General features: G+C 37.3%; 1 protein-coding gene across 1 annotated transcript; it reads left to right on the top strand.

Annotated features, from left to right (window-relative positions):
- Positions 1-1,641: 1,641 nt before the first annotated feature.
- On the top strand, positions 1,642-22,369 carry PNPT1 (polyribonucleotide nucleotidyltransferase 1). The gene is made up of 29 exons (XM_076335178.1): positions 1,642-1,826; positions 2,557-2,617; positions 2,925-2,999; positions 3,840-3,945; positions 4,963-5,012; positions 5,509-5,572; positions 5,657-5,704; positions 6,410-6,523; positions 6,790-6,976; positions 7,497-7,548; positions 7,868-7,925; positions 8,101-8,197; positions 8,292-8,394; positions 9,655-9,725; positions 11,186-11,222; positions 11,997-12,063; positions 12,162-12,251; positions 13,118-13,171; positions 13,277-13,383; positions 14,073-14,144; positions 14,244-14,307; positions 15,942-16,025; positions 16,513-16,596; positions 18,651-18,757; positions 18,838-18,893; positions 19,465-19,543; positions 19,979-20,026; positions 20,382-20,540; positions 21,339-22,369. The coding sequence occupies exons 1-28, from the start codon at positions 1,642-1,644 to the stop codon at positions 20,535-20,537; spliced, it is 2,376 nt and encodes a 791-aa protein (XP_076191293.1). The 3' UTR covers positions 20,538-20,540; positions 21,339-22,369.
- The last annotated feature ends 1,072 nt before the right edge of the window (positions 22,370-23,441 follow it).

A 23,441-nucleotide genomic window follows, 5' to 3' on the forward strand; every position in this document is an offset into this window, starting at 1 on the left:
GTCTGGATAAAGTTAATGGTCCTTTTGCCCAGTCTAAATCCTAAGTTTCTGGATCACTCGTCTTACTTCTCTCTCCTGTGTCTTGCCAAAAAGATAAACATGTTGGCACAGAAGGAAAACTATTACTTGGACTGTTCTCCCAGCCAATGAATCTGTTTTCTATAAATGCAGTTTTAACAGAAAAATCCAGTTAAGTAAACAGAAAAGATTAGTAAGCAACAAGCGATATCAAAATAGCATTAGAATCAAACTAGCAATAAATGGCATTAATTTTTTTGTTAAATATCCCCCAAATGTAAATTGATAACTCCAGATGACAGATGAGTTTAAGATGGAGTGTGACAGTTTGTATTGATTTAACCCTGCACGTATCTTGCTATTGGGGTGATCAGATCTCCATGATCACATCACTGTTCATTCATGCTCACAGACATAAATAGTCATAAAGTAATTACTAATCTCTTTTGCATTATACAACTGAGCAATAATCTGTCTGAGGAATAATTAATGTAGGAACAAAAACGCTGTCCTGTAAGCATAACATTCTGTTGCACTCTGACTATGTAACAGCACAACAAATATTTTAACTGGCAAGCCTTTATGATAAGCAATAACAACTGTTGTAACCTTCTTCTTGCACTTTGAAAATAGTTTGACATTCCTAGCTTAAAAGAGTGCTAAGGATGACTATTCTTGCCTTACTGAGGAGAAAAGCAAGGAATAGCGTGGTGGAGTGACCCCTTCAGTTACTAGAGAGGAGCGTGACCTTGAAGTTCAGTGTGAGTCTCTCGAGACTGTTGCCGTGCTCCAGTTGCCAGACCCTGCTATGGGATCTATGCTTAATACAGCTGTAAGATTAATTACTAAAAAGATTCAGGGGGCTTGATTACAATTCTTTAGTTTGAAATGGGGGGGGGGGGGGGGTGGGTATATTACAGTTTTGAAAACAAGAGGCACAGAACAAGGTCTTCTGGGCAAAAGAATTCCAAATATATGTATTTTTCCTTTCAAGTGTGAGTTTAAGCTGGCACTGACTCATTCAGCCGTGCTTCTAAAGGAAGGGCCCTGAATATTTGACCGACTGTGTAACATGTAATAACTTTTCCACACCAGGCCTTGCAGCTGCTGTCGCTCAGCAGCAACACCGGGCCGAAGGCGGTGGCGGCTGAGCCTGGGGCACCCCGACAAGACTTCACGGGCACGAAGGTGCCGCGAAGTCTCCTGAGGTGCCAACGGCGGGAGGGAGGCAGGAGTCCTCTCCCTCAGTCTAGGCCCCTGTTTGGGCTGGTGGCCCCCAAATTTTAGTCTGAGCCGGCTCTAAAGCCGTCTCGTATCCTGGGGCCGCCACGGAGCTTTGTCTAACGCTTTTTACCTCAGACTTCTCAGCGGGGCCCCGCTGAGGGCCCCGGAGCCGCCGGGTTCGCGCGCTCGTCGCCGCCTCACCCTCCTCGGCTGCCGTGGCCGGCGGGGCTCCGCCAGGGGGCGCAGGGACGCGCTGGCGCTGCGGAATCGAAACTAAACCGCCCGTACGGGAGCCAATCCGCTTCGAGCTTACTGCGCGGCAGCCCGCCCCCCGCCGCCTCCGGGAGCCAATCGGATGGCGGCTGCCCTTGGGGTTGCCCCTTCCTACCCACCGGCGCGATGGCCGCCGCCACGAGCTGTCGCCGCGTCGCGCTCGGCGGTTTGGCCGTTGGCGGCGGGGCCGCGGCGCGATGGCGGCGGCTGCTGCCGTCGCCGGACGGCTGCGTGCTGCGGCCGGCGCCCGCCCGCGGCGCCACAGCGGAGCCCGCGCCCTGCCGGCCGGTGACGGTGGAGGTGGGGGGCAGGTGAGGGGCTCTCCGCGCCCTGAGGGAGCGGGGGAGCAGCGGGGAGGCGTTCCGGGTGTTCCCCGCTCTCCGAGCCTGGGCTGAGGAGCGGCTTTCGGTACCGGCTCTGGGCAGGGGGCCGTGCCGGCCCCCACGGCCCCGGAGTGAGCGGAGAGAGCTGGCCGGGGTGGTGGGTTAAACAAACGTGAGGAGAAACGGCCGCTGACGTTCCTGCGTGCCGTTCCTCGTTCGCAGTGGGTGGAGAGCAGCTGTATTTCCTTCTCTTTCCTGTACGGGAGAGGGAATATTCTGCAGCTGTGGTGGGAGAAGGTGTTTTGTGGGTGTGCGGGCCGTTCCCCTTTTCTCCCGAGGGTACAGCGGACATGTGCTTGCGTTTTCTGGTGGCAAGAGTCTAAAACCCAACTTGAACAGGTGGGTGATTCATTTTCCAGTGCGAGCAAAGCGTTTTGTCTCTAAGCCAGAGGCATACCTTTAGGTGGCATCTGATGTGGCCGCAAGTCTTTGCTTCTGGGTGAAAGAAGTGCAGGACATTCGAGGCAAAAGCACATTAAAGTAAGGGGATTTGGTCACTTTTGGACAAAGAGTTTCAATTTCCATATCTAATGAGGATTTTTACGTCTAATGTGAAGTGTAGCCGACATTCTGTACAGTAGATGCTGTAGATGAATGCAGACATTACTGGAAAATTTATTTTAATTCACCATGATAACATACTATTTCTTTCCAATAGAAAGATGGAACTGTCTTCTGGAAAACTTGCGAGGTTTGCTGATGGATCTGCTGTTGTTCAGGTAAAAAAAAAAAGTTAAAATTCATACTGCTTCAAGATTTCTGTATCTGAACAGTCATTATTAGGATATCAGAGCCTATTAAAAGGATATAGAGCCTCAAGTGGCAATTTAATCCCTAATGAATGTACAGCTGTGTTTTGTAGGGAAAAAGTTTGTTTGAAAAGCAAGAATAATGGTGTGAAGCATGGATTTATGTAGTTGTTTTCTGCAAAGAATATTCTGGAGTCTTAGTTTGTGAATAAGTTTAGGACTTCAGACAGTATTTTGGTTGCAGGTAATTTCAGTTGTGTTTTTTTTCTTAATCCAGCTAGGTGACACAGCAGTAATGGTCACAGCAGTCAGTAAAACTAAGCCTTCTGCATCTCAGTTTATGCCATTAGTGGTAAGTACTAACGACAAAATGCGTTTTGTGATGATCAGTGGTAGCCTTAGCAGTAGTAATCATTAAAGAGTGGTGTTCAAGGTGCTGGCAGCAATGAGGAATGCAAGTAGCAGACTTGGACTTCAGAATAGCAGTCTACGATAAAATGACTAGACCTATGGATGAGGGATGAGCAGTGGATGTTGTCTACCTTAACTTTAGCAAGACTTTCCACAAAAGCCTTGTGAACTTTGTCTGCCACAACATCCACGTTCAGACATTATATTTTAGATGTGCGGAAAACTGGTTGGATTATGAGGCTCGAAGTGTTGTGGTTATTAAAGGTTAGTGATTCATGTTCTACCATGAGGCTGAATAATAGTTCCTCAGGGGGTCTATCCTGGGTCACAGCCTGTTTCATACTTGTATTGATGACCTGGAATTCCTGCTCATCAAGTTTGCTGATGATGCCAAACTGGGGGGCTGCAGATGATACGCTCAGAAGCAGGGCGGCCATCCGGAAGGGCGGGAGGAATGGACTGACAGGAATCTTATGAAATTCTAGAAGGACAAACACTAAGTCCTGTAACTTGGGGTGTGCTAGTGCCCTGCAACAGTTCAGGCTGGGGACTGACTGGCTAGGCAGTCCATATATGATACTAGAATGGGAGGGTCCATTTGGGCGTCGGGACAGAGCCTCGAGTAATGTAATCTGAATTCAGACTTCACCTTGCTCTGAGCAGGAAATTGGACGATAGACCTTCTGAGGTGTCCCCTCCAACCTGAATGATTCTGTGGCTCTGAAACTAGTAATCTGTTGTCTTTAGGAATCCCCTAAATCCCCTGTTTTGTTTTTAAAAGGTTGACTATCGTCAGAAAGCTGCTGCAGCAGGAAGAATTCCTACAAACTATCTAAGAAGAGAACTTGGTTCCACTGATAAAGAAATTCTTACAAGCAGAGTAATAGGTAGGCTGAAACATTTTATTTACAATGTATTTTAAATATTTTGTAATATCCTTGTGAATGTTTGAAAAGATAATAATTTATAACTGCTGTTTGCAGAGTTGATTGTTTCTGCAGTAATGTCAGAAGAAAACAAACTTGTAGTTTCTTGTTTATCAGTACTGATTTTTAAAACAGTCTATCAACTGGGGCTGTGTGCATATTCCTTTATATATAAGCCTGGATCTTGAGAAATCTTCTTGGCACCTTTGTTGATATTCTTGTATCTAAGATCTCATCCTAACTGCAGAGATGTTACCCCTGCAGTCACACATCTCTCTGGAGAGGTGGAAGAGACGACCAAGCTAAACTCTGAAATACAAAGAGGCAGGCTTTCTGACTGGTATATACTCATTCTCTCCCTCTTGATCCTGCTTGAAAAGTCATCTCCATCATGGCTATCTCCATTCATGTATAAGATAATACTTTGAAATTCAACATTTATATAAAACTGATGTCAAATACATCAGCATCTTAAGACAGCAATGAAAAGAATTAGGAGAGGGAACAGCCTATAAGGCCTGGGCTGTTAGAGTCCTATACACTTCAGACTAAAATAAAATTAATAGGAAATCGACGCATCATGAAATAATGTAATATTTCAAACATACATGCTTTTGTTGCTTTTCTTTGTTTGAGGACTATGTCCCTTCATTGAAGATATTTCTGGTGAAATACTATTTAATAGATTGTTTGTATCCTAAAGCATAGAAGACTTTTTCAATGTTTTAACCTTGTGTTGCCTGACGGTGGGTATGCTCACCCAAATACCTCTTATTTTACTCTGAGTGCTGTTGAAATTTTAAGAGTTGATTATATTTCATGCTAAACTTCCTTCTGGGTTCTCTGCCTTTTCCTTTGTTTGTTTGGGTCTTTCATTTGAACCGTTTTGTCAGTTTCTTGTGGGGTTATTGCAAGACAAACTGAATACTGACTTCTGAAACCCAAACGCTTCTTAGACTTTGAATATTTCTATTGCAGATCGGTCAATCAGACCACTCTTTCCAGTAGGCTACTTTTATGATACACAGGTAGGTCACACTCACTGTCCTAAACTATAGCTACCTTCAGAATGGAAAACTTGGGTACGTCCAATAAAAATTTCACATGATATAGGCACTATTTTAAGAAAAGCATTTTTCAGTAGTGTCCAGGAGGGGTTTACACTTTGAAAAACAGTCTAATAGTGTAATGCTACTTTTTAGTTTGTCATCTCCTGGTCTTAAATTACTTTTATTACATGCTAGTTTCCAAATTTTGTTGTAGAGATACAGGAACAAAATTCAAATATCCTCTGTACAACAGAGGAAAGAAAGGCTAATAGTATATGTTATATGATATGATACAATATTATACATTAGTGGTTTTTTGTGAGCTTTCTAGTTTAAATACTTGAACAAATTTTCATTTGCAGTATAAGCTTGTACAAATATGTGGAATGTTTTGTTTTATTGTCCTTAGCTTTGTATTGACAGCTAATAAAAACATATAGGTCAAAATTATTCATTGTCTTTTATCTTATGCCAGATCCTTTGTAATCTTTTAGCAGTAGATGGTGTCAATGATCCTGATGTTCTGGCAATTAATGGAGGTAAGAGGACTGTTGAAAATCACTGCTTCTGTGTGATTTAATAGGATACATTTTTTCTAATACAGATTTTTCTCTTCATTCTAGCTTCTGCAGCACTGGCGCTATCTGATATCCCATGGAATGGTCCTATTGGTAAGTAAATATTTTTAAATGATGGATGATTTGAACATAACAGAAGACAGACCACAGTTCACACTTTCTTTTTTTAACAAGACTCTGAATCTAAAGTCCACTATCTTTTTGTTTCAAGTATTGAAAATAATTTTACAATGGATAGGATTATTGCACTTCAAAGCGTTATTTTTCCTGGACTAAATGTACTTCTGTAAGGATTTATAATCCAGAAATAGTATAGTATAGAGACCAAAAACTTAATTTTTTCTTTGGAAAAACTTAGTCTTGAAAAGCATTGTTTAGAAAATAGCTGGATGAGAATACTTTTTCTCCAGGAACTCAAGAAGAGCTTTATTTCATTGCGAATATTTTATGGGAAGAGAAATTATCTAGCCAAGAACAAATATTTAGCTGTATTTTCCTTTCACCTGCCTTTTTTCTAGAGAACACATGCTCAAATGCCTAAAAAAACCCACTGGACTTAGAGCCTTGTGTATAATGCTGCTTGCAATTATATGCCCTACCCAGTAATACTACCCAAAAGAAATTCAAGAATAGATAATTTTGCCTTACAGATTTGTTCATAATATATAGCTAACATGCTGGTACTTAAAAACTAATCTGTAGCTTTAATTATTGTTTTTAGATGTAGAATTTTCAAGTAAAATGATGCCTTAAAGAACTTCCTTATTGTAATAATAATTTTCTGGAGTTTCTTTGTAGGTGCTGTAAGGGTAGGACTGGTTGATGGAGAAACTATTATCAATCCAACTCGAAAACAGATGTCTTCTAGTGCTTTAAATTTAGTTGTTGCTGGAGCTCCTCAAAATCAAGTTGGTAAGTAGGTTAATAATTAATACCTGTTGTGCATTTGAAAATCAAGTAGCTGCCTCTTTGCAGGTATTTTCCTAATCTTTGAAATTTGTATTTTTATACAATAGTGGGAATAAACAACAGTGATAGGTTAGGTAACTTTTGGTTAGGTAAAGTAAATTCCATTGTATTTATGCAGTTTAATGTTAATCTGTATTTCCTCAATTGAGTTAGATTACTATTTTATTGTTCAATAGCAATCTACTTAATTTTTAACTTTCCATTGATAGTTATGTTGGAAGCAACTGCTGAGAATATATTGCAACAAGACTTCTGTCATGCCATCAAAGTAGGGGTGAAGCATACCCAGCAAATAATTCAGGGAATTCAACAACTAGTGAAAGAACGTGGTGTTGTCAAGAGAACTGTTCAGAAGTTATTTGTTGCTCCTGAAGAGATTGTGGAATGTGCAAAGAAGTAAGTTCAGAACAAATAATTTTGATGTAAATTTTAAGTGAATCAAAATGCTTATTTAATGATTATTTAATTTGATGAGCTCTGATCAGATAGTTTGGGGGTTTTGTTTAACAAAATAGCATGTTTTGAATGTTCAGAATTACTTGCTGCATTTTGCATAGAAACTTAGGAACATGGCCTTCAGCTTTCTTGTTTTATACTTAGTAAGAAGGACAGGGCAAAACAAATATCCTGAAAACCCAGTGAAAGTATTGTAAGTTAATATGCCACTCCTGTGGAATGGTGGTAAGAGGAGTCAGGATGTTGGCTTGTATGAGCTTTGCTGTGGAAGTGGTAACTAATTTCAGGGAGGTGGCAGGAGAGGAGGCAGGAAGGACAGCTGGAGCTAGTAATGTTTATAAATGTCAGTCTGGTGCTTTCGTACTCCTAATGAAAACAAACATTTAGTTCTGAAAAGAAACTAGTTATATAAGTGGTTTTTAAGCTGCGTTTTCAAAAATTCTTTCTTTTCTTCCAAAAGACTTGCTTTTAACAAGATCTATGCGGTGTTCACAGATTCTAGCCATGATAAAGTAAGTAATCAATTCAAACATATGATTATTTTTTAATTAATATCATAATGAAACTGTAGTAAGACTTAGTTTCTTTAATGCTAATAAAAACTCTCCTCCTCTGCATATATTTGCAATAGTAATAATAAATTGTTCTGTAAATTCTTATCTACCAGAATATTTGTTTGCAGTACATTATTGATCTTTGAATTTCTGTGACAATCCTATTACTTATTCCTTGAGTTTTGCAGAATTTTAAAACAAACTAAAACCCAACAACCCAAACCTCTTTTGTTGTTCTGCCCTGTAGAGTTAACTGGTTGCAAATCCTGTGTTCTAGATTTCTAGAGATGAAGCCATTAACAAAATAAGGCTTGAAACAGAAGAACAGCTGAAAGGTATTATTTTCTGCTTGCTTAATATTTAGACAATGCTTAAATGGAGCTAGCACTACTTAAAGTTAGTGTGCTCTTTGTTGGCCAAGCTGTTTTAGTAAAAGTATAGAACTTAGTAAAAGTTCTATAAAATTCATTTTTCAACTTCAGATGCAATTTCTTTTTTTTTTATACCCAGAAAAATTTCCAGAGGCTGAGCCTTATGAAATCATGGAATCTTTCAATGTGGTTTCAAAGGATATTTTTAGAAATCTTGTTCTGAATGAATATAGAAGGTAAGTATATCAAACTCTTAGTGAATAATATTTGTCCACTTTTTATCCAAGACTATAGTTTCATTGATTTCATGATTTCTGCTTGTAATTTTAGGTGTGACGGGAGAGATTTGACTTCTCTCAGAGATATTAAATGTGAAGTGAACATGTTTAAAATGCTTCATGGATCAGCCTTATTTCAGAGAGGTCAAACACAGGTAGTATCTTTAAACATCAGAAATTATAAATTAATTTACAAATCTTACAGCTTTTGATATCTTTCATTTAAATGCAAAGTTTCCTTTTTCTTCATATTCAAATAGTAATAACTAGAAAACAGTTTAGATTTAATTAAAATATATCCGAGTCCATTAAGACAGTAGACAAAGCTTGGCTCCTTGCTACATGAACAGTACAGATGTTAGGATAACATTCTAAGCATGTGCCCAGAAGGAGTCTGGTAAGCATTACTGTGTCTTCAGACTTTCTGAGGAATGTCTAGTAACCAAAGTTAGATGCTGTAAGGATTCTCCTTGTTCAGTTCAGGTTGGCAGATTTGGTTGGCATTTTTAGTTGGTTGGGTTTTTGTCTTGCAGGGAGGTGGTTTGAGAAGAAAGCTTTCTAATTCAGGATGGCTTAAAGTAAAATTGGTTCTTAAGAAGATAAGTCCAAAATCATATCTCTTTCATCCCTCTGTAGACTTTTATGTTAAAGATATTTGTTGAAACAAAAGCTTTTCATGTAAAATAGAATCCTGTTCATTTTTAGAAAAATGGGTGACTCAATGGGCCACTGGTATGTAGGGCAGTGCTAAATTGTGCATGTCATGAGATCTTTTAAAAGGAACTTCATCTGTAACCTGGACTAAATAGGGAAATTGTACAAAAAAAAAAATCACATTAATGGGATTTATTTTTTCCTCTTCTTTGCCAAAAGCATCAGATGTTGGGTGGATTGAATTAAGATTGTATGCAAGATTTGGTCTCCTATATTTTTATAGTTCATTTTCCTAGAAGACTGTCAGCCATTGTTCCAACTTATTACAGGGTACATGGGTAGTTGCAAATGGTGATTTACTCTTTAAGAGGGGTGTTGTCCCCTCTTATCCTGCTAAAAATTACATGTGCTGCAAGTCCATGTGATAAACAGGCTTGCTCTTTTGCACAACGTTGTGGCTGCATCTGGGCCTGGCTCTTAAACGAAGTAGTTCAGTTTCTTAGGGAACAAACTGTTCTAGGCTCCTACCAGGTTAGGAAGCGTTAAGTATTTTTAAATGTGTTCACTTGTAAGATTGTATAATCTTTGCAGATTATGAATAAGTTTGTGTGATGAAGGAAAAAAAAGTTTGCAGAAGTGGTAGGTGATGGCATCATATTCGTTGCTGAAATCATTCTTTTTGATTCTTCGTAACCAGTAGAAGTCGTGAAACATGGAAGTGTTGAAGAGCAGTTTATTTAGCCTCTGTCTTTTTATTCTAGGTTCTCTGTACAGTTACATTTGACTCTATAGAATCAAGTGTAAAATCAGATCTTATCTCAACAGCAGTGAGGTATGTATATCTTTTGGGGTTTTGTCAGTGATAAGAGGGTGAGCATTTAAGTGCATTTGATAACAGTTCCTTGAATTTTGATACATACATATATTCATTAGGACTGAAAAATGTGTAAAATTAGATTTTGAAGTGGCCTATTTTCAAGAGATCTTGGCAGTTTTTTTTGTGAAGATGACATTAATTCCATAGACACATTTGAAATTGGAGAGTGTTACAAGTCTGATTTCGAGAGAAAGAAAATAGTGAATTACTCTTGAATCTGTAAAACTGTGTCCATATATCAAGGCTTTTTAAAACGATTGATGAAAGTTGATTGTCTCTTTGTTCTAAGTATTTATCATCACACTTGGAACTTGATACGTATTCTACTCATCTAATCTATTTCTCACAAGTTTTGAAGTCTTGCTCGATAGGTTGGATGTGAGTAGCCCATGAAGTGCTGTTTGTCAAGTTTGGTTCAAATGGAAAAAAAATTAAAAGTTGTGTGGGTCTGTTTTTTCCCCCCAGCTGAATCAGCCTATCTAAGTATTATCACTTTGTCTCAAAACAAAAATGTTCAGAGGGTAAAAGTATTTCTGTTCTTTTTTAATTGAGTAAGGAAAACTTAACTTAACTTACCATGTAGCAAGCAAGTCCTTGTGCCATTAGCATTTTATTGCTGAGGGCTAACTTGCTGGGGAGGGGAAACTCCTTCCCTTTAAAGTTCAGTGATCTCATCCCACCAGCGTGGGAGCTCTTACATTTTAGCATGTCAGCTTTGCTTTAGGTAAATTTTTTGGCCTGGAGGTGTTTGTCCATATTCTATAATTTTGGTATTCTTAGAAATTAGTTTCTGTGTTAAATAATGGGTTTTAATTAGCAGTCAGTAGGTTGCTTCATGAATGAGAGATTGCCTCGATAAGAAACTATGTCCAAGTCTTGGCTTGACGCAACTTTCTTTATAGCGCAGCTTTTTTGTGTTTATTGCTAAGAGTCAAGTCTTGTGGTAGTTTGGTAACTTTTTTTTTTGAGCACACTTTTTTATTCAATCAAGAGCTATTTTGTGGTTATAGAGATTTTCAGTTTTCCTTCTGAGCACTGACATTTCTGAGTCCTTACTGCTGCAATGTGTACAGTAAGATGCTGATGAAGTTTGATTTTTTTTTTTTTAATTTTTTTCTTCCTTCAGACACCAAAACCAGCGTAAAGAACTGATAGGGCCTATTCTATTCTAAACAGCTAGGGAAACTGTTTTAATGATTAACATGTGAGGTTTTTTCTTCGTAGACTATGCTTTTTAATTTGTTTACTACATAGAAAACCTTAGGAAAAATGTGGGTGGTTGGCAAATCTATTGATTCATGGTTTTTGCTGGGTCTATTTGTAAGCATAATTGACTATAATCTTACGTATTACCTATTGAATGTAAGACATGTTTGGTTGCTCTTTTTTGACGTGGTCTTGTTTTTAATTAATAGTGGAATAAAAGATAAAAACTTCATGCTGCATTATGAGGTGAGAGTTTTACTGTGTCACAGCTTTCTGCATGATTCACAGAAGGGCTTCATGTCTTGCTTTTAAAGGTGAAATTGATCACTTCCAAGGATATAAATTATTGCTAGATTTGCTGAAATGTATTAATTCTAATTCATATGTGAATTTATATTGCAGTTTATGAACAGAAGTGCTGGTTTCCTAAAAAGCACTAGATAATTTAAATCACCGTTTTATACAGCCTTTTTAATATCTTAACATTGGGTTAGCTCCTTAAGAATGGGTCATTACTGAAAGCAGGATTAATCTGCTCTATTTTTAGTAAACTCTATTAATATGTTCAGCTGACATACTACACCAATAGTAAATAAGTGCTTTTACATCTTGGATCTCTCTCAGCCTTTGGAACTTGCCCAAAGTATTTCATACAGGCAACAGGCATATCTTGTTCCATTATCTGTATGACAGAAACAAGATTTCTGATATGTTGTTTGACAAGTTTAATTGGAGTAAGCTTGTGTTGTTGTTCAACTACCTTGCAACTGCTTTATTCTCTTTTGTTCTGTGGAAGTAAAACATTTACTAAACACTACCTAAACTGGTCCTGGTTTGCAAACTAAGTGACTGATAGAAGTCATGTGGTGGTTTGATTTTTTTTTTTTGTTTGTTTTTTAAATTTGTTTCTACCTTGAGATGCACCAAAACTTCAAAGAATTTTTTCTAAGTGTATGTTTTAAAATGGAAAAAAAAAAAAAGGGCTAGTTAACTTTCTGTATACGCACTTTTACTTCGTAGTTTCCACCTTATGCAACTAATGAGATTGGCAAAGTTACTGGTATGAACAGAAGAGAACTTGGACATGGTAAGTTCAGACTAGAGAAGTTCCATGCTGTAAGTTTTAATATTTTATCTGATTGTTTTGGTTTTAGTTATGGATCACTTGGTGTTTTTTTTAAACAGGTGCATTGGCAGAAAGAGCTTTGAAACCAATTATTCCCCAGGATTTCCCATTCACAATACGAGTTACTTCTGAAGTCTTAGAGTCAAATGGTATTACGATTTTCTTATTTTTTAACCTAGTGCTAGAGACTAAATTTGGTTCTTAAAAAAGCTCGAGTTTGACAAACTTGAGTTGTAGGCATTTTAGTTAATAGATTTCATTTTTAACGTTCTTAATCTTGATAGCTCTATTACCTGAAGTACTTAAAATGAAAAGGATGTGTATGGTCATGAACAATGGACCTTTCTTTCAATTTGTGTAACAGCACAGTATCAATGAGTTGTAAACATAAATTCTGAGTTTAATAAAATGGTATTTGGGGGCATTTTTATGCTACAGAGCAAGGAAAATAAATCGGCATGTATTGAGACCCATTCTTTGGTGTTTAATCACAGCCGGTACCATCACTGACTTGGAGATAACTTCTTCTGTCTGTATTTGTTCTTTCCCATCTCCCCGAAGGAGCTATCCATTTCACCTTTCTGCAGATTCCCCTGTGTGGCAAGAAGCTCCCCGATGTCCACGTCCTATTTCCTAGCACTGCAGCAAGAGTAGGTGGGTGGGAGAAGGGGTTAGTGGAGAAAGGGAAGGAGTCCCATTTGCAGCTTCCTGCGAAACCCCCAGATTCCTTGTCTAGAATATTTAATATTAATAGTGATGCTTATTGAGCTTTTTTGGTATCAGTATCATGAAAGATTCAAACTATATTACCCATTTCTTGGTAAAAATACTTCTGCTACAGAAAATTTCTAATTGTGATTATTTATTGTAGTATGTGCATTGCTGCACGGTATTTTGTAGCTAGCGGCAAGTTAATTGTCCAACTGTCATTGGAGAAAATCACTAGCAAGTTTTGTTTCAGATACTTCTGACCAATGTTTAATACTTTCTTTTTCCCTGTATTCTAACTCTGTAGGGTCGTCTTCAATGGCCTCTGCATGTGGTGGAAGTTTGGCATTAATGGATGCAGGTACAAAATATGGCACTTATAAAGATAAGCTACATATGTTAATGTGTTACAGGATTTGGAAATGATCAAAGTTTATAAAAATGTGTTTTTATTTACCACTATTAGGAGTTCCAGTATCAAGTGCAGTGGCAGGTGTAGCAATAGGTCTCATTACCAAATGCAGTCTGGAAAAAGGAGATATTGAGGACTATCGCTTGCTGACAGACATCCTGGTGAGTATTTCTAGCATTGGGTTTTTTTATTGCCGCTTAATTCTGTAAAATACCCTCTATGGCATTCTTTTGTAATGTTTTACCCAGTTAATTCTGGAACATACGCTACTAGAAATACTGAATAGTTTTATCTTCTCTGTTTTGCCTCCCAAACTCCTCCCATATTTCAAAAAAATCTCTATGAAGTGTCCAGTCATGTTTCTTACTCTTTTTTGTAATTACTCAGTTATTTCTTTTAAGCTCTCATAAGCTCTCTCTTTCCAATGAATTTTCTCTTTTCTCTTGGGAGAAAGAGAGTGATAATTCTTGAATACTTTAATTTACTAAAAAACACAATATATTGGAAGGAGAACAAGCACTTGGCAAAGTTGCTGGGGGGGGGGAAATGGACATTATCATGCTGCTGCTGCTTCTTACTGTGGCAGCCACTGATAGTACAAAATCAAGTGTGGATCTGTTGTTCAGAAACTAGTCCACAAAAGCTCTTAATTTATAAGGAGAGAAAGGAACAGTGTTAATCATGAACAGCAAAATAAGGCTGAAGAAAAACATGGGAGTATCAGAAGTAATTCCAAGTCCGCAGAACTACTTTGTGGCTTATTGAAACATAGAATGCACTTTTAGTATAATGAGACTTGGCACTGGGATAAAGTTACTCCAATTTGCTTGCCTTCTGTCTATGCTGGTAGGGAATTGAAGATTACTATGGTGATATGGATTTCAAGATGGCGGGTACTAATAAAGGAATAACTGCTTTGCAGGTATAGTAACATTAACTCTTCCTAAAATGAAACTCTGAGAATGTATCTTAAAAAAAGCTTTCCTTACATGTTGATGTCACTTAACTCTTTTCGTATTAGGTTGATCTAAAACTGCCAGGAATACCAATAAAAATTGTAATGGAAGCTATTCAGCAAGCTACAGGTAGGTCTGTATTTGTATTTGCACCCATTTTATCATATTAAATGAGAAAATGTATTAAATGCCAAGTTTTGTGAAACTAAATAATAAATTATTAGGTTTTTTGTTCTCATTGTGGAAAAAAGCTGCTATCTTCAAAAAAATTGGTCTGGTCTGGGTGTTGTCTGTTATACTTCAATATAGGCACTTAATACAAAATAAATAGCTTTTTGTGTCACAGGAGAGCATTCAGTCTCTAAAAAGCCAGGCCCTTCCCACCACGCTTAAGTTTCATATTACTGTACATAGTGTCAGTGAAAGCGGCTGCTGCTCCTGGATGTTACTTTTTATTAAAACAGAACAAAAATTGTGTGATACTAATGGTCACCAGTTGAGTACAACGGGCAACTTGTTTTGAAAAACTGCAATAAAATTAGTGGCATAGCAAAGTGGGGAGGGAGGGAACTTATACAAAAGAGCAACATCAAGGTAGAGGAATATATTGTGAAATACTACATGTGGTATTTTGGATTTGACTGATGCAAGTACAATACTACTAAGCCATGTCATTTTATAAAATTTTTGTCATACTGTGTTTTGTCATTACTGTGTTCACCAACCATATGTGGTGAGTTGGGGAGAAAAAGATTTGCTCTTTGCTGTGCAATAAATCAGTAAAAAGGCTTGTTAAAAATAAGCTCCAAGCTAACTTTAAAGTAACTTCAGCTGAATTTTTGAATGTCTCTTGAGCAGCAAGTTCTTAGAACTTAAGTAAAAGTCCGTGTCACCTCAGGGAGTTCATGGTTAAGATCTAGCAGCTCGATACCCTATGAATAATAGAGGTAGTAAAGGCTGAAGTGCAGCTTTGTGCGCCGAAACTCTGGGTTGTTTTTGATTGGTGAAAGTTGGGAGAGGGAGGAGGCATCTGTTGCTAGTTAAATATGTAAAATGTTACCATAACACCAAAATGGATGTGGACTGACACACAAACATCCTATTACATGACTTTTTTTAATCCAACAGAATAATGTTATAAAAAGAACAGCAAACTATTTGTCATTTACCATAAATTCAGCTATATTTACTATTGAAATTCACTGCTGTCTGTATTCTGACGTGCACAGCTAAAATATTCTTGAGCCATATGAAAAACTGAAGCTACAAGCTTTAAGGATTTAACTAGTTGTAAGAGAAAATTTTCAACTTGATTGTAATAGCAAGATTTTAGTAAGAAAACCCTTATTAAAATGTAAGAACTAGTAGTTCCTATTCAATAGTGTATCACTTCAAGCAGCTCAGCTAAATTTCCAGGCCAGTGTATCATAACTTAACTAATCAAAGCTACACTGTGTTGCTCTTATCAGCACTCTGATTTATTTAAATAATACACCGAAACAGAACTGTATGTAATGTTCTAGGCTGCATAAAAACAATAAATGTGCTGAAGGCATAGGTTTTGTATACACAGAGCAGAATGTTGTGCTGCAACAAACATGTGCCACCTGAAATGTGTTAAGTTACCATGATAAATTCTCATGTTAGGCAGGAGGCAGATTTTATGAACGGATGTTTATCTACTTCATAACAAAAACTGCATTAATTTATTTAATCTTATACAAAACTTTTCTTCCTCCCCTTCCCCCCCCCAACTCCCACAGCTGCAAAGAGGGAGATTTTACAAATTATGAACCAAACGCTGGCAAAACCCAGACCTAACAGAAAAGAAAGTGGACCAGTTGTAGGTAATGTTAGTTGTATGTTGACAAGAATGCATATCTTTCATAATTATCTTTTTAAAAATAAGCTGCTGCTTAAAATGGCTTTATTTTAATGAATGTTTGTTATATATTTCTGCCCCTGCTTCTTGGGGTTATTTTTTCTTTGGGTTTTTTGAGGTGAATTTTTATTTCTGATTGCCATGTGGGGCAGCACTGTACTATTTCGCTGTACACCAGAAAACAGAATTAAACTGAAGTTACGTGAAATTCTCAAAATCAGAATGGATATAGATGTCAGTATTGGTATGGCTTAAGGTAATTTACACTCATCAAAGTATTTGTATTCTACATTTACATTTAAGAATTGAAATAAATGAAATTACATCAATGTTCAGCAAATAATACAAGTAGCTCTAGAAGATTAAAACCTAAATGGATGTGACTTTTTTTTGTGATAGCTTTCAAGATTATTATATTTAGCATTTCAAAGTATTTTTAAATGTTCTTTCAGAAACTATCCATGTTCCATTATCAAAAAGGTTAAGATTCATTGGTCCTGGGGCCTATAATTTGAAAAAACTTCAAGCACAGACTGGTAAGACATTCTTGCTTCCTGTGGTAATTTATCCTAATGTGTTATTAGCTTCTCTTCTCTATACGAAAATTACTAGTGTGGAGTTTTAATTAGTGGATCTTGGTAGCACAGGTATTACTAGCACAGCTATTGCTGAATCTTAATACTATCTTTATGCCCTTTCAGAAACTATAAGTAGCTAAACTGAAACTTCCCAAATTGTTCTGTAGACCACCTCCATAAAACTGGTATTTGTGCATCAGCAGCAACAACCTAATAAGTAGATAGGAAGAACTATTAAGAGGAAAGGGTACTTTTTAATTTGTGCTTTATGCTGCAGACTGTAAACAGTATTTGCCTTTGTTTTCAGACTTGCATGTTTAGCTGTTCCAATACGCAGTGCATACTGAGTCTGTACTATATCTTGCTAAGAGATGCATGTGTCTTGAAGAGCTAGGTGAAGCTCACTTCAGCTGCACTTAGTTGTGTAGATTCTCTCTGTGAAAGTACTTGCAGTTTGTCTTGCAGCAGGAATTCCCAGAAGTTTGGTGCACATGTGATGGTGTTTTTCAGGGCTTATATAAGAGGCAATTAAAGGTTCACCTAGGGACAGTATTGCAGATAGTGTTGAATGAAAGATGTGAAGTCAAGCAAGTCTGATCACAAATATGCTGAAGTGTAGATCAAGTCTATGCAGCTTCCCTTTCTATAAACTAAAGCTTTTTTGCTGTGGTTAAGAGGGGACATTGAGCTCCTTCCTACAGTGCTCATCGACTGTTTTCCTAGGATTCTGTGAAGAGCTAGTATACACTGTTAACATGCTGGCATATGTTAGAAATCCACCTCACTATCACATTGTAGGAGTGACCTGTACTGGGGCTTAAACTGGTAGTGAGTAGTGTGACAAAAGTTTCCTGACCTTGTTACATTTCTTGGAATAAATTAATTTTATTTCTTTACAAAGTGGTTTGTCCTGCCTTGGCCTTAAGTGCCAAATTCAAAGTTGATGCCTTTTTCATTACCATTTCCTAAACAGGGCAATTGATGCTTTGGTTGAGATAAATGCAGACTGACAGGTCATTTGGAATTAGGCCTATAGCTTGATGTTGTGGTTGCCCTTAGAAGTGAATGAACGGAATTTGTGAAGTGTTAAGTATTTCCGAGAGGCTACACTATTAAAAAGCTTTGTCCAAATGACTCAAAGAAGTGAAACTAGACATAGCCCACCATTACCATCTCTCCAACGCGATGAAGGTAATATTCAACCAATAGTCAGCCATGGTAGCAGACGTGAGTTTCTGCTGTGATATTATTAAATACATCAGATTTCTTTTATGAGCACTTCTTTGTAAATGCAAATTCTTCCCTTAATTGCTTAATATAGTAAAACTTGTTCACTACTTTTAGAAAGCTAATATTTAAAAAAGGCTGATGTCTATAGTGTATCAAGTAGATGTTTTGCTTCAGCTGCTTTGGACTTGAAACTCTTTTAACTCTCTAGCTAGCTTGATTAGTGCTTCTCAGGGGATTGGGGTGGAGAAAAGAAGGACAAATCATACTTCCCTTTGGTTGCAAGCCTATGCAGTCTCTTGGCCAGAAAACTAGTCTACAGGTGCAGAGAATTTTAGCATGCAACCGTACTGTGTTCTAGCTGTGAAACACTTCAATTTTTATCAGCTATTAATGAAAGTTATAGTTTTAGTAAAAATTTCTTACGAAATTCATTTGTAGAAGCTGAGATTTATTCATAAAAGCAAAATTATTTCAAGACTTTCTTCCTGTCACAAAAGGATTATAATAATAATTTTGCAAATGTGAATGGTCCCATATGGAGCACAAGTTTTTCCAGGTATTTGGCAAGTGTACCTGTAACATGGTTTCCATTCAGTTGCATGCAAAGCTGTCCAATGCCTAATCTGAAGAAGAATATTTGAAATGATTAGGACTTGGAGATCTTAATGAGTCTGTGCAAAACAATTTTGCTCTATGCAAGTCTTTCCTGAATGTAAATTTTCTGCTTGCTGAAACAGTAGCCAATGTTCACCTAAATCCTCTCACTAAATTCTCTTTCCAAGGCGTAACTGTAAGTCATCTGGATGAAGAGACGTATTCTGTGTTTGCCCCCACACCTAGTGCTATGCATGAAGCAAGAGAATTTATCCGTGAAATCTGCAAAGACGATGTAAGGACAGACTTTTGTTAGCTTTTTCAGTTTGCATTTTGTGAATTTATGTCTTACTGTTTTCTTTTTTCCCCCTACAGCAGGAAGTTAATTTGGAATTTGGTGCAGTTTATACAGCCACGATAACTGAAATAAGGTATGAAAAGTGCTCTGGAGTCGAAGTAGAAATTAGTTTTACATAGCTACATTCCTGATACCTAAATATGATGTAAAATAATTGATTTTTAAAGGATGCCAAACTTAATGCTGGTGACATTGGCACCTGCATCATTCCTGATATTTTCTGTTGAAAATATTATTCTGTTTCTTAATAAGGCTGTTTATTTTTGCTGCTTGTTTAGTTATTAAAATGTGTCTATAAATTGTAAAACTTAAGGCCTCTTTTCATCTTTGTATCTGAGAGAGATGGTAAGAATTTGCTTTATACTTTTTTTGCAAGACAAATATTGGATTGAAATTACATGCACTTTTTGGACGTACTTATTACTGAAATATGCTGTCCTGAAATAAGTAATTTCCACCCACTTTCAATTAAGGAAAAACGACTGGACATGTTATGGTTGATGCAAGAGTTTTAAAAAGGGAGGGGTAAAATCTTGTTTATGAAGAGTTTACTAATGCTTGCTTTGGGGTCAATATGCAGAGTAAAAATATATACAGACTTCTATCAAGGTATTTTGAAATAACCATGCTGTTTTCTGTTGCAGAGATTCTGGAGTGATGGTAAAATTGTATCCAAACATGACACCAGTGTTACTTCATAATTCACAACTTGATCAAAGAAAGGTAATACATGCTTAAACAAGTATAAACTAGATGCTTATATTTGTTTTTAATTGATTCTCACTAAACAGTCTGCATTAGGTGTAACACGCATACTGTTGTTCTAGAGTCCGTTTTCATGTTAAAAGCTGTGTTAAGATTAGCGGCACCTTTTTGTTTAACCTCTGCTTGCCTGGTACTTAAAGCTGCAAACAATCTAACTATATGCCTGCTACAATCCTACTGTTTATACTTTTATGCACATCAGCAAGTTCTTTAGATCTGCAATACCCTTTTCTATGTAACATTTAGAAACCTGTTTGTTTGTAAAGTAGTGTGAGCCACTGTGATTGTCTGAAGTGTAGCATGAAGAATCCCTAAAAGAAGGAACGCTTATAATTAACCTTACAAAATTAATCACACTGAAATAAATTTTTCTGAAAAAACACTGTGTTCTAGATTAAACATCCTAGTGCCCTGGGATTAGAAGTTGGACAAGAAATTCAGGTAACTTTTTTTTTTAACTTTAAAATGCTAACAAACTGCTGTTCATATTTTAGAATTTGAGTGAATTTTTTATTTTGTGTTTATGAAGAAAATATTTTGCCATATCAGATTCCCTTTCTGTGCTGGTTAAGGGCCTGATCATTTTAAATTAGATTTACTTAGTGTCATACTCTTGCTATCTAGGCACCATATTAATTTGGCAGAGCAATATAGGCTAAGCGGTGCCTATTATTTATGGCTTTTCTAGCATCAAACCGGGGGGGGCACCCACAAAGCAAAACACCACCTTTTAAGGAAAATGATATTTCCAGCTCTTTAAGTTGGTCAGTCTTAAAGTGGTTTGTTTTCTTAACAGGTTAAATACTTTGGACGTGATCCGACTGATGGTAGAATGAGGCTTTCGCGTAAAATTCTCCAGTCACCAGCCACAACTGTGCTTAAAACCCTAACTGACAAAAACAGTATTGTCCTGGGAGGTGCTGTTCCACAGTCATCTACTTCATCCCAGTGACAGGTAAGGCCATAGGAATAACTTAAGATGACTCAGTACTGCACTTTCTTTACAACTGTTGTAAAGAATTATATCAATCTGGTTTTTATATCATACAGTTACCCTTCAGTGGTGTGCAAATACTGCTTGCCAGTTATGTTGCAGCATGTTGTAAGTTAGCAACTGCCCTTTCATGTGCTGCAGTTGTAAAGAGCTTGATACTGTAAAATTGGTTCAAATGCCTTGGCAGTTTCGGGCATCCTAGGCAGCCTACTTCCTTCAAAACAAACTTACTTGTTAATCTACAACATCTATGTAAGCATTCCCTCTTCTTTACCTTGCCACCATTTTTTTTAAAGGAAAAAAAAAAAAGCAGGGTAGGGGAAGAGAAGAAAAAAAAATAAGCTGCTTTCTTGAAAGTTTTGAGACAATTAGTGGAGACTTCTCAGTCAATTTCGGTCAATTAATGGAATGTCCAAAGCTCTTCCTTAGAACTAGTTTCCCAGCATGTATTTGACTGTCAATAGACTTATGCTTAAACTTTTCCCAAAACTGTTGTGTATGGCTTTTTCTTCCTTAGGAAGCTACTAGAACAGGAAGGTGTCTGATATTAAAATCAAGAGCAGTTACACAATGAGATTGGCAAATAAAAATGCAATGCACCACTGATAACTTAAGGCAATCTGTGGCAATCTTCTAGGAATCATTAACAACACTAGAAGAAATTAAAATTCACTGAAGAAATATTTTTTTAACAAATGTTTTTGAATTTCATGCCTTGATATAATTAGTTGGCTACAGAGTATTTTCTCTCTCTTTCAGGAAAAAAGGCGTGCTAGTTCATGGAAATACAAGCGACCTTTTTGCTAGAATCTGTAGATGTCTTCGCAAGAACCTGCAGGTGGATGGTAGTGAATCATATTTTTAAAATAGACACTATTTATGCTTAAAGGTGATGTAGAACTTCAAAGTCTTCAAATTGATTAAAAACTCTTTTAAAATAAAAACAGTAACAACCAATGCTCTTATCTTATGTAGCAAGGGTGAGATGAGAATCTAAGAACATGGAATTGTATAGACTGAAGAGCAGATTACATTTCAGTGCTTTAGATTCTTCTCACTATCATCTCAAAATAAAAATGTAAAGATGAGAAGCAAGTATTTAACAGTTATTTCCCAGGAGAAGGAGTTATCCTGTATACTTGGTTGAGAGGCATGCTTGCCCGAAGTTTTACTGGCTTTTCAGTGTACAAGATTGAAATGTCGAGCAAAACATACAGACTTAGAAGTATCACCTTTAACATGATTGACCCTGTTTCAGATAAATACATCAATAACTGTCATAGGGTTCAGACTTGCTAAAATATCTGAGCAGAAGGGAGACAAAACAAAGAACCTGGCTGAAACATGGTTTATTATCTGGGTTTGTTAACGCTGAATTTTAAAATATATAATTAAAACATTAAGATTAAAATAATTGTTTTGGACGAAACAATTGATGTGAAAAATCTTCCCCCTAAAACACCCTCCTTAAGAGTGTCAGAATTCCTCTATTGATTATGTTCCAGCAGTGGGTTCACTGGTCTCTTTTAGACTTCAAAACATTGCCCAGAGGCTCACAAGAACTGCTTGTATCTCACAGTAGAGAAACAGACTTTGAAAGTCAGAGGTGTGCCTTCTGATGTTCACCAATTTGTATGTAGACCTAATAAGAAAATTAAGTGGGCTCTGAGCCTCCTGAAAGAAGAAACAAAGCGTTGGGGGGAGGAGAAATGTGAATGTACAGTAAAAATTGCTCATTCTTTTTTTTTTCACTCTAAGTTAAAATATTAAAGAAGAAAGAAATGACTGGCCCACTTCTTTGTAGTTGTCTGTCTGTCTTTCATCATGTAAGATTGAAAAAGTTTTCCTTAGCAATCTTCCTCTTCTTTGAGGACTGTATTCCATTATTTCTTAGTAAGAATTCTAATGTCCTTGCTTACTATGACTTAATTGACTGATACCTGGTTTGTTACATATCCTAGCTAGTGTTAATGAAATAACATAGGCAAATGTTAAAGTCCCTAAACAGAAGCTCAAATGTTTCCATTTCTCATAACTGTTCTCAGAAATTGACCTCCCCAATCTAAGTGGTTTTCCAAGGTTTAGCTTCTTTCATTGTAGAATAATTTCTGTAAGGCTCCTTCTTGTAGTAGAACAGATGGATGCTCTAGTTACTAAAATACTACGTAAAATACTAACTTTAGAAGCTCTTTTTTTTTTTTAGCTAGCACATTACCAGTAGGATGCTTGCATTTCAATCTGTGAAAATCAATGATTTAGGATCCAAAAGAATCTCATTCTTTCCTGTAAAGGTATTTTCTTGCCTGCAGTAACAGAAGTATTAATGATTTGTGTGACAGGTGGTGGTCTCAGTAAATCAACTATTGGAGTGCTGGGGGATTTTCTGTTTGTTAGATGATAAAGTAGGAAAAAGACTTTCATGTTCCTGTGACAGAACCTGTACAGTCAGCCTGACTTTCTGCACTTGTAACAAGTTTTAGGCCCTATGGGAAGGGGTGGAAAAAAAAAAATATGCTTGGGAACTGTCTGGGAGGAGCACAAACCAGCTGCTCTTACCTGAGGAGAGAAGCTCAATGGGAGCCAAGAATTGAGTAAAGCGTGTGCTAGTCTAAACCTTCCTGGAGGGAAGGCAGGCTGGCTTCAGACATCCCGGGTTCACCCGAGAGCTGTCAGTAGCAGCAGGTTGGACTGTGGCAGGAGATACTTGACTCTCAGGTGATACCAGCTATGATCAGAGAGCAGGTAGGTTAACAGTGCTTGAGAGAGTGAGCTCAGCCTGACTGCAGTAGCTGTTTTTTCATGTTTGAAATAGTGATTTTTGTCTCTACTGCCCTAGATAATTAGCTTCTGTAATGACCCATC

Source organism: Aptenodytes patagonicus, chromosome 3 (genome assembly GCF_965638725.1).
Source record: "Aptenodytes patagonicus chromosome 3, bAptPat1.pri.cur, whole genome shotgun sequence".
NCBI classification, from domain to species: Eukaryota; Metazoa; Chordata; class Aves; order Sphenisciformes; family Spheniscidae; genus Aptenodytes; species Aptenodytes patagonicus.